At 44.5% G+C, this 10,919-nt stretch overlaps 1 protein-coding gene across 1 annotated transcript in view; it reads left to right on the forward strand.

The window, feature by feature from the left end:
* The first annotated feature begins 600 nt into the window (after nucleotides 1–600).
* Nucleotides 601–10,919, forward strand: part of LY86 (lymphocyte antigen 86) — a 60,035-nt gene continuing 49,716 nt past the window's right edge. Inside the window, exon 1 of the mRNA XM_006766095.2 lies at nucleotides 601–742. Within this exon, the coding sequence (XP_006766158.1) occupies nucleotides 616–742 (127 nt within the window). The 5' untranslated portion in view covers nucleotides 601–615. The remainder of the gene's footprint in view (nucleotides 743–10,919) is intronic.

Raw genomic sequence — 10,919 nt, forward strand, 5'->3', positions numbered from 1 at the left:
CCCCTCGTTTTCAGAGACCACATTTGCAGCTTCCAGAAAAAGGCTCCGTATTAGCACCTGTACAAGTCCAGAGAGTGGAGCTGAAACCAGAGAGAAAAATGCCAACAGGGCAAAAGCCTCATTCCAGATCCCCAATGCCGGATGCTGACTGCCAGCACCAGCCAGGTCCAGGGTCCACAGCCCGTATGAGAAGCCTGCAGGGACATGGGGCCTGCTGATGGAAAGCACAAGGTGGCCTGTGGCTTACCCACCCTGAGTTCACAGTTCCACCTGGGGTTGGGACTCTTAGGTGGGATGTTTTGCGGGACCTGAGGCATAAGGCCACACATCACTTCCTAGTTTCTCTCTGTGAAAGCAGAAAGTCAACATCCAACCTACCCCCCACCTAGCCTAGCTTCACTCTGATTCAAGTGTCCCAGGTCCTGGGGGAACAGTATTCAAATGGCTCTGTTAACAGACTGTGCTACTCGCAGTGGTTCTCCAGGAGCATAAAATATGAGAAGTGAAACCGAACATGTCACCCTTTTAATGAGGGGAGAGGAAGAACCACCCTGAAGGCCCTTCTTATTGGGCCTGTTAGTTTTCCTTTGTTCACACACAGGCCTGGCCTGCACCATGAAGGGTTTCACTGCTGCCTTCTTCATCTGGACCCTGATTTCTCCCAGCGATGGTGGCACCCCAGCCTGGCCCACACACACAGCCTGCAAGGACTCAAGCTTGGAAGTGCTCTACCAGAGTTGTGGTAAGGTTTTTAACTATCCATTTGTGGCTCAGTGGTTGAGCATCGACCCATGAACCAGGAGGTCAGAGTCTGCTTCCTGGCCAGGGCACATGCCTGGGTTGGGGGCTCGGTCCTCGGTGTGGAGCATGTAAGAGGCAGCCAGTGTGGGGCATGCAGGAGGCAACATAGTGAGATATTTTTCTCTCTCTCTCTCCCTTTCTCTCTGAAATCAATAAAAATATATTTAAAATAATTAAATAAATATCCATGTGTGTTTTAGGGGAAATTAAGGCCCACAAACATGGACTACTGTAGCACTTAATTGGGGTGTGTAAAGGGTGAGGGAATTAGTGGCCGAACACTTTCTCCACTTGCAGCAGGTCTGCGAGGGCCATTTGGAGCCCTTAGGAGAAGGAAGGGTTGGGGTAGGAAAGAGCCTGAATAGAGTGACAAAGAGGACAAGAAAAAGACACTGAGAATCTAAGTAGAGAATCCACTAATCCCACAGAGCCTGAAAAGGAACGCAATGACCAATGAGTCTTCAAGTCATGAAACCTCGCCTCTGTAAAATTAGGAAAAGATGCTTCCAATCCCTCATCCTCCCACCCCTCAAATTGTATCCTTGGATAGTTTGTTTAGTTTGCAAGTTGAGTGAAAAGATCACTTTGGCTAAAAAGGAGGTTTCTGTCCTTCTCATAACACTTCCAGAGCTTCTGCTGCTGCAGCATCGCTCATTAGTTAGGCAAAAACTTATCTTGCAGTATTAATGCCTGGGTTTTCTCTAGTGCTGCACATAGTAGAAGGGAATGAACCCTGGTGGTTACCCCAACAGGGCAAACAGATAAACCAACAGAAATTGCAATCTAATGAACAGAATGCAGTAAATTGCAATAATCAGTGTCTGAGCCAACCCTTTGGGGGTTAAATTAGTCTATGAGGGCTGTCATAACAGAACACCCTGGATGTGGTGGCTGAAACAACAAAAAATTGTTTGGTTTCTCCTGCGGCCTCTCTCCTGGGCTTGCAGAGGCTGTCTTCTCCCTGAGTCTTTGCCTGGTCCTTTCTTTATGCCTACACAGTCCTAGTGTCTCTCCCTTCTTACAAGGACACCAGTCCTATTGGATTAGGGCTCATTTAAGCTTAATCGCCGCTTTAAAGGTCCTGTCTCCAAATACAGTCATATTCTAAAGTACTGATGACTAGGCTTCCAGATATGAATTGGGGAAGGGACACAATTCAGTCCATTAAGGTGGCCTGAGTGGGGAGAAATGAGCCTGGCCTCAGGGTCATCTCTTGAATGAAGATTAGAGAGATGGGCTCATGAAAGGGCATGCCATTGTGAAATATGACACTTTGGAGATAGACTATGGGCAAACTGTTGTTTGGATTGAAGGAGGTGGAAGGAGAACTTGCTAAGCATCTAAGTTGATGTACTCTACCCTGGGGAGTAGTGGAGATGTTATGAGCAGATAGACGATCCCTACAGCTGCCACCCAAGGAGGTGACCGTCTGGACCTCTCTGAGGCAACACCGACTTAACTTTATTCCTTTAAAAGAAGGAACATGGAACATTAAAGTGTACAGTTTTTTTGTTTGTTTGTTGTTTAATGTAAAAGAGAATGAAAGGTTGATGCTGGTGTGTTGATCTCATTACTCTTGCTCTTCCCTTGGGAATAGGATGCTTTCTGCTGGCATCTGTTCATTTTAAGTGCAGGATGACAAACAAGACTTGAGATGAATGGACTGCTCAGGACTTGTTTTCCCAATTCATTCTCCCATAAAAGTTGCCATGGCTGGTCCAGCTCCCTGACCAGCCTTCAGCTTACAGCTAAGCTTGGTACAGCCTTTCAAGTTGCTGCCAGGAGAGGCAAGAGGAGCAGATAAATCAGGGAAAAAACAAGAGCATAGCATTCGCCCACCTGGGGATAATGCCTCCCTCTGCTCCAGGAATGTGGGCACAAGCCCTGATCTGGGCACTCAAAAAAAAGAAATGGGGGAGATGCTGTTTTTGTCCAAGAATAGTGGGAGTCAAACAATTAAATAACAGGGTAAGTGTTCTGTATTAAGGGCTGGAATAGATGCATGTTTGCGCAGCAGAGGACATGGTAGTTGGAGAGGGTGATGTTGGGGAATGTCTGGGGCAGGGACACCAAGCTTGAATTCAACCTTAAAGAAAAATACAAATAGTAACTACAGCATCTCATGTTCATGAAAGATTTATATGTGCCAGGGACCAGGCCAAGTGCTTCCTATGTGCTATTTTATAGAAGTGCTAACTGAAGGTTAGAGATGTCAGGTAATTGTCCAAGGCCTCTGCACAAGCAACAGTGGCAGAATAACATCCTTGTTGCATTGAGAAGATGTTGAGTAAATATTTATGAATTAATGAATTGATCTGAGGCCTTTCTGACTCCATAGCTATTGCTCTTTTTTAAAAAATTTTGTTTTATTGCTTGAAGTATTATATAGCTATTGCTCTTAATGTCCTGCTGTCTATTGTTCTGCCTGATGCCAAATGGAATAGAGGTGGAGAAGGAAGGAATGGCATGTGTGAAGGAGGGGCATGTGAACAGGCACAGAGTTCAGAGCTCTGAGGAAGGGCTGGAACATGAGGGGATGAGATATGAGGTGGGCAATGGGGTCAGAACTTGAGTGTGATGGTTAATTTTATGCATCAACTTGATTGGGGAAGGGAATGCCCAGATAGGTGGCTAAACATTATTTCTAGGGGTGTCTGTGAGGGTATTTCCAGAGAGATTAGCATTTAAATCAGTGGACTGAGTAAAGTAGGTCGCCCTCATCAGTAAGGACGGGTATCTTCCAACCAGTTGAGGGCCTGGGTAGAACAAAAAAGCGGAAGAAGGGCGAACTCACTCTCCACCTGACTGCTGAGCTGGGCTGTACCTCCTGCTTGCAGCTCCCCTGGTTCACGGGTCTCACACTACATGACCATCTCTCCTGGGTCTCCAACTCCCAGCCAGCAGATCATGGGACTTCTCAGCCTCCATAGTCATGGGAGCCTGTACCTAATAATAAATCTTCTTCTGGAATACATATGCATTATATATAATATATCTCATATGTAACATGTATACATTACAGATATAATTCCATTGGTAATGTTTCTCTGGAGAACCCTGACTAATACGCCAGGGGATCCAGACAAGGTTGGGCTGCATCCCTCTGGCAATGAGGAGAATGCATTTTGGAATGATCCCTTGGGTAATAGGTAGGAGCATGGGTATTAGATTGAAAGTTGTTTAGGGCTAGATGCAGACTTTGTAGCCTAAAGAATCAATAATTTAGGAAAGAAACTATAGGAGCTTGAACCAGCATCATTTTAAGAGCTTTAATGTCCGAGGGAATCTTTGGTTCACTTGGTGTCAACAGAAAGGGAAGCAGAGTCCTGGGAGCTTATCAAGAGATGGGCCCTTCTTCATGTCTCCATAGCCATTGAGCTGCCAGAGACCGGGCTGCACACCCCCTCCCAGATGGAGATGGTTTCCTTTCAGATTCAGGATTCACAGTGGGACAGCCACCCTCCCTCCCCACAGCCTCCATCCCCAAGGCCTTCACATTGGTAACACAGTGCAAAGGCTACATGTGTGATGCCTGCCTAGCCCTGGTGTTTAGGGGCTTCAAGAATTCTAATATGCGTGTGAATGTGGGAGGGTCAGCTGACAAAACAAAGGATCCATTGTTTTCTGGGTTTACTATTTCATTTTTCCCTTCTCTTTTTATTTTATAATTTTAGTGGGAATGGGAAATCTTAGGCTACAAACTGTTTTGAATAATACAAAAATCCTTGAGAAGAAAGAACCTCATAAACACTCACTGGGCTCTGAACACTGAGCAGGAAGTGAGGAAAACTGTCTGAAAAAAAACAGAAGTCCTGCTCTGTCCAACTGTTAGTGCTACAGTAAAGAAAAGAGCAACAGTCTTTACGAAAGCAAAGGGGGAACAAAAGCAGTCAGCAGCCTTTCTATAGTTAAATCATAAAAAAATTTGCAGCCCATGCACATGCTGCAAATGTCCACCAGTATGTTTATACACTGACTCTATCACACATGCAGTAGATTACAAAAGTACAAGATGGGAAGATGAACTGCCAGTGAGAGAAGCACGATAAGGAGAGAGAAAACAAAGTAAATAATAATGCCAAGGTAGTTAGGACAAGCACAATAGATGAGACAGTATAAGGGATAAGATCTTGGTGTCTGGAGTCAGCAAATCTCATTCCAACCCTTAGGCAATATTCTTTAAGTCACCTGTTCTTGAATATACAAAAGGTGTATGAGTCTCCTGTAGCTGCTGTAACAATGGTGGCTTAAAGTGACACACATTTATTCTTTTAGAGTTCTGGAGGTCAGAAGTCCAAAGGCAGTTTCCCTTGGTCAAGGCCACACTGTCTTGGGGAGAATGTCTTTCCTTGTCTTTTCCAGCTTCTATAACTGCGTGCTTTGGATTCCTTAGCTCACTGCCTCTTCTTCCTTCTTCAAAGCCAACAAAATAACAGCTATCACATTGCTTTCTTCTGCATCAAATCTCCCTCTGCCTCCCTTGTGATTAGGATAATCTCGCTCGCTGAGGATCCTTAGTTTAATCATAATTGCTAACTCTCTTTTGCCAGATAAGGTAACATTCAAGGGAGAACATGGATGTCTTTGGAAGCCATTCATCATCCCTCTACAAAAAGGATAATAAATTAATCTACCTCTCAGGGCTGTGGGAGGATTAAGTGCAAAGGACTGCATGAAAAGTGCTGAGCACATACTGTATGCTCAGTAAATCTTTGCTGCTCATGACTTATAAGATATTTTATAGTCACTAGAGGTATTTGACTATGAGCTCTCTTAAAACCAAGTGAAACAAGGACATTGCAATATTGCAAAGTAAAACCAGTTTTTAAGGGGATGTCCAGCTTTTTCTGCTACGTGGATACTGGACAGTATCTCGATAAGAGAGGCCACAGTGACTCACATTTGTTGTTTCTCATGGTGCCTTTAGTGTGGACCAAGGGCTCATTACTAAAACGCAACTCAGGATCAATTTTGCAATGGGTCACAGTGGAATCTCGCATGTAGGCAGCACTTGCAGATCTGGATTACTCAAAGGAACAGACTGTAGGACTAGATGAGCTGTATGTGCCCCAGGCAACTCAGCCATAAATACCATTATTGCTGCCATTGTTGTGGTTGCTGTTGTAGGAAGTGGGTCTGTGATCCATCTCCAGCATAGTCAACTTTTAATGGAAATGGTTACTGAATTTCCCCAGAGTAAACAGAATGTAGGGAGGAGGGAAGAGGATATAAGAACAAAGAACTGTGTAAGTGAACCAGCACCATGGTGAAAACCCACGAGGTGCCAACCTCAACTAGACAGGGAGAGGTGCACACAAATAGAAAAGGCCTCAGCCCATTTTTTTTTAAATGCCCTAAGGGGAGACAATAAGACCTAGGCAACATATGAGGAAACTATTAGCCCCATGGTAGTCAGCCAATGAGGAACTGGAGGAGGGACTCTCACACTTTGGGGATAAATAGGCTGTGATTGCTACTCCATGTGTGCTTATACAACGGACACCCACTCTGGAGAATGTATTAAAAGTCTTGTTTTTGCCATACTTCTGTCTCTGAGTTTGTTATTTGAATTCAGACAGGTGAGCATTTTTCACACTGTTATGTGATTCTTGATAAAGATTGGAGAGGAGAGATTTTCTTCAAGAACCTTGAGTGTAGATCTCAATGTTGTCATTTAAGATGCGTTGACATCAACCAGGCAGAGCTGAGGCTCATAAAAAGTAAGGGGCCTGTGACACATGTCTAAATAGCTTCCTGTCCTCTTTTTTATCTCTCTGACACTCACAGTCAACCTGGCCTTTTAAGAGGTTCCTTCCTGGGAGTTGTGTAGGACAGGTGTCAGCAAATGAAGCCCTCAGGGCAAATCCCAACTACTGCCTGTTTTTGTCTGGTCTAAATGGTTTTCTAAGAATGGTTTACGCATTTTCAAATAGCTAAAAATTTCAAAAAAGGAATAATCTTTGTAGCATGTGAAAACTATATGAAATTCAAATGTCTGTGTCCATAAATACGTGTCACACTCATTCATTTATGGATTGTCTTAGACTGTGATCGTTGCGTAGTTGAGAATGTGACTATTCCTTGGTCAAGATTAGGAAGGAAGCTCTTCACCAGATCAGAGCCTCAAGTTCTAGGTCTCCTGGATAAGTCTAGCCATTGAGAGGCTGCATGGTCAAGTGAACTTGACACCTAAACCACCAGGATTGCAAGGAATTTATAGAATGCCTTTGAAAGAATCATCATTGCCATAAAAATCTCCTGCTTCTGCATAACATTTTACAGTTTACAAAGTCCTTCCATTTATAAAGTAACATTCTATCCTTATTAACAGCCCTAAGGGGTATGTAGGATGTTTATCTCCATTTCCCAGGTAGAGAAGCTGAAGCACATACATATTAACCATCTTAATTAAGTAACATACCTGAGCCATGATACAAACCTGAGGGTCTAACTCCATGCCCAGTGTCTTAAAGCTGGATTGTGGAATTAGAATAATGAACAACTCATGACATTTGATCCCAGAAACACAGGATGGGGACAGAGCGAAGACACAGCTCAAAAACTAAGTTTGTGGGTGAAGAGATAAAAACACAAGTGTTCTGTGGACTAGAAAGGGAAGGAGAAGGAGAAGGAGGAAGAGAGGAGGGGATGGAGGAGATTTATCCTCTGATTTAAGGATTGCCCCATCCCCTCCAACCTCCCCTCTCTGCACACACTCAGAACTTGGGGCCATTTTGGCTCTTCCCAGCATGCATCAGGCCTACAGCAGCCACAGAGAGGCACTCACATCTGTATTTTTCAGGCATGTGTACCACATCCCCTTTTGTTACAATGGTGTCTGGAAATAACATCTCCCAAATTACAATGACATCTACCATTTTCTTATCAGTAACAGCATATTTTTCAATCAGAGCCCTCCTGTGCACACTTATTAATCCACAGGAAGCCCTATGTCCCCCACACCTGACAGCAGTTTCCTCTGTGGAGAAGTTGGTGAGTGGGGAGGGGGGCACAGCAGGAGCCCTATCTCTGGCAATAAGTTGAGGTCTGTGGGTGATTCCTAGGGGGGCTGGCCAGCCATCTGGGAGATTCTAGGGTCAGGAAACCATGGTATCCGGTCACATGTTTCAACTTTGTAACAAACACCCGCTCTCCTCTCCTTGAAGGTAAACAGTCTTGTCCATATTTGCCTGAATAGGTTTTGTGCGTTGCCAAAGTTTGCTGCAGGGCAGGTACTTTTTCTGACTTCCAAAAAGTCCTTAATTACAAAGTCAAAGTCAGGTCTGGTGCGCCTGGATAATCTATCAAACAGGACAATTAGTCAGACTTTAAGATTGCAAAGCAATGCTGTGCAACATCTCCTCCAAAATAAAGGGTAAGCTGCAAATGGCCTAGCTGCATAGCAGAATGAACAGGCATGGTGATAAAATGTTCATAGGAAAATTTCTTCAAAACTTCCCTGGGACACCGAAACCAGTTTGGCTCAGTGGATAGAGTGTCGGCCTGCGTACTGAAGGGTCCCGGGTTCGATTCCGGTCAAGGGCATGTACCTGGGTTGCGGGCACATCCCCAGTGGGGGATGTGCAGGAGGCGGCTGATCGATGTTTCTCTCTCATCGATGTTTCTAACTATCTCTCTCCCTTCCTCTCTGTAAAAAATCAATAAAATATATCTTAAAAAAAAAAAACAAAACAAACTTCCCTGGGAGGAAAAGGAGAGAGAAAACACCTGCTTTTCTCAAACCTAATTATTCTCAAACCTTATGCTCCTAAGTAAATGGAGCATAAGACAAACCCAAAAGAAGCAACAACATTGAAAAACAGTAGTAATAATGGAAAACATCACTGGCCAAGTAGTCCTTGAGCAGTACTTTAAAATATTGCACACAGAAAGCATTTCTCTCTTAGTTTATTTTTCAAGACTAATAGGAATATAAATAAAGTACAATGAAAGACAAGTAGACAAATAGCCAAAGAAACAGAGATGCAATTCCAAAGGGTTAACCTTGGGTGTGCAGTATTAAACAGTGCACCACTTTGAGCAGATGGAGGCCTTTTGGCCCACATGTAAAGACAGGAAGTTGACATGCAAATATGTGTGTGTGTGTGTGTGTGTGTGTGTGTATTTTAACATTAAGATGCAGATTTTTATAAATGGGAACAGGAAAATATTCAGGAGGAACAGGAGCGGGAAGAGAACAAAGCTTGTAGGTGTGTTTCTGCTACCAAGCCACCGGGTTCCCACCTGCTAATTCTCCCATCTTTTAAAAAGAGATGCCGAGAAACTTATCAATAGGGACCTAAAGAGGATTAAAAGCTGAGAGTCTGGGATTCTAAGAGGCCTCTTCTGTGCAGACAGAAAATGTCTCCCCAGGTCTTTCCATCCTCAGGCCAAATCCCGATGGGCAGCTTTGCTCCTTTTTTGGAGGAGGATCTTTGGAGAGGAGATGGAGGAGGGCTGTCCCCCAGCTCTGCAGCTATTTTTGTAGAAACTATGACACAGAAAACACATTCCCAAAGCGGCTGCCAATGTGAAGACCTGCACCCAGGTAGCAGAAGGGGGACAGTGCGGGGAGCAAAGCAAATTTTTTTCTTCACACCAAGAAAGGCACAGGCGAGAGAGCCTCTTCCCAGCCCCAGCTGTGCAGCTGGAGCAGCTGGCAGAGTCTGCAAGCACCAGGCTCCAGATGACAAAGGCGTGACTTGCCCAGGAACTCTGTGCCATCTGGGTTGGTGTTTGGTCCTTTTCTTAGGTTCCTTGTAAAGTGCTATCCCAGGCCCCTGACCCAGTGGCTTTGTTCTGGGATCCCAGAGAAGCCACAAGGGCATCGGAAGATGTACTCTGGGTTTACCCGGGAACAGCTATGTGCATATCCATCTGAGTGCAGTCAACGGGGGCAATGCACGGTCACCTTTCTTGTGTGGGATCCAGGAAGGCATCAGCCTCCCTTTCTGAGAGTCCATGCCGGTGCCCTTCTAGTGTCTCTCTGCCACAGGACGCGGGTGAGTGGTAACCACCCAATGGCTAGGAGGAGAGAGAAAAGGTTCCTCGCCCAGAAAGTGCCGCCTCAAGCACAGTTTGTACGTGAAGATTCCTTCTCACAGGCTGCCTGCTGAGCCAAAGTGCTGCCAGTGGGCTCCTCATTTGAAGCCTGACACCTCCCCTTGATGGCCAGGCAGGAACTACACCAGCCCCATCGAGAGATCTAGAACCTGGTGTCCAGGTTCCCATGGCCGCTCAGCCAGCGGGCTCCTCCCCATAGCTGGGAACTTGTGTATTCAAAGGGCTCCTGTATATGGTCAATGTAGTCTTCCTCTACTGTATTAAAAATGTGCCTTCACACAATTAAACACTGCTTGCATAATTGATAAATGAAAACTGTAAATTAAATTTATTGCTGACATACATACATTGGTCACGAATTTATTAACATAGCTTTAAGCCTTTAATCCAATATAGCAGATTGACTTAAATCCCTTAAAAGCAGGCAACGCACACACAAATTATCACAATGATTATTCTGTTTATTATCTGTTTCTTAAACTAGTTTCCACATATTAATAACATGGGTTTACATTTACTTCTTTATCATCTTTACAGTGACTGTTGTTTTTACTTCTTTTCTAATGTTCCTGGGGTTATAGTAATACTTAGTTCCATATTTCCTAGGTGTCTCGTGTGCTCTAGACCAGAGGTGAAGACTGTCACCTCAGACCAATCAATTGATTCTGGGTTTGGTTAGTCAGCAAGCTCTTTTTACTTAAACTAGACCTTTTACCCCAGCGGTTCTCAACCTGTGGGTCGCGACCCCTTTGGCGGTCGAACGACCCTTTCACAGGGGTCGCCTAAGACCATCCTGTATATCAGATATTTACATTACGATTCATAACAGTAGCAACATTACAGTTATGAAGTAGCAATGAAAATAATTTTATGGTTGGGTCCCAACATGAGGACCTGTATTTAAAGGGCCAGAAGGTTGAGAACCACTATTTTAAGTCCTTTCCTTTCAAAAGTTCCCAGTATCCTGGTGCTTTTTCTTCAGAGGATGTGTGTTTTGCTGGGTCACTGTGAGGTTCCTTATTGCCCTGGCATTATTACCCACCAACCTGGTCTGT

Source organism: Myotis davidii, unplaced genomic scaffold (genome assembly GCF_000327345.1).
Source record: "Myotis davidii unplaced genomic scaffold, ASM32734v1 scaffold80, whole genome shotgun sequence".
NCBI classification, from domain to species: domain Eukaryota; kingdom Metazoa; phylum Chordata; class Mammalia; order Chiroptera; family Vespertilionidae; genus Myotis; species Myotis davidii.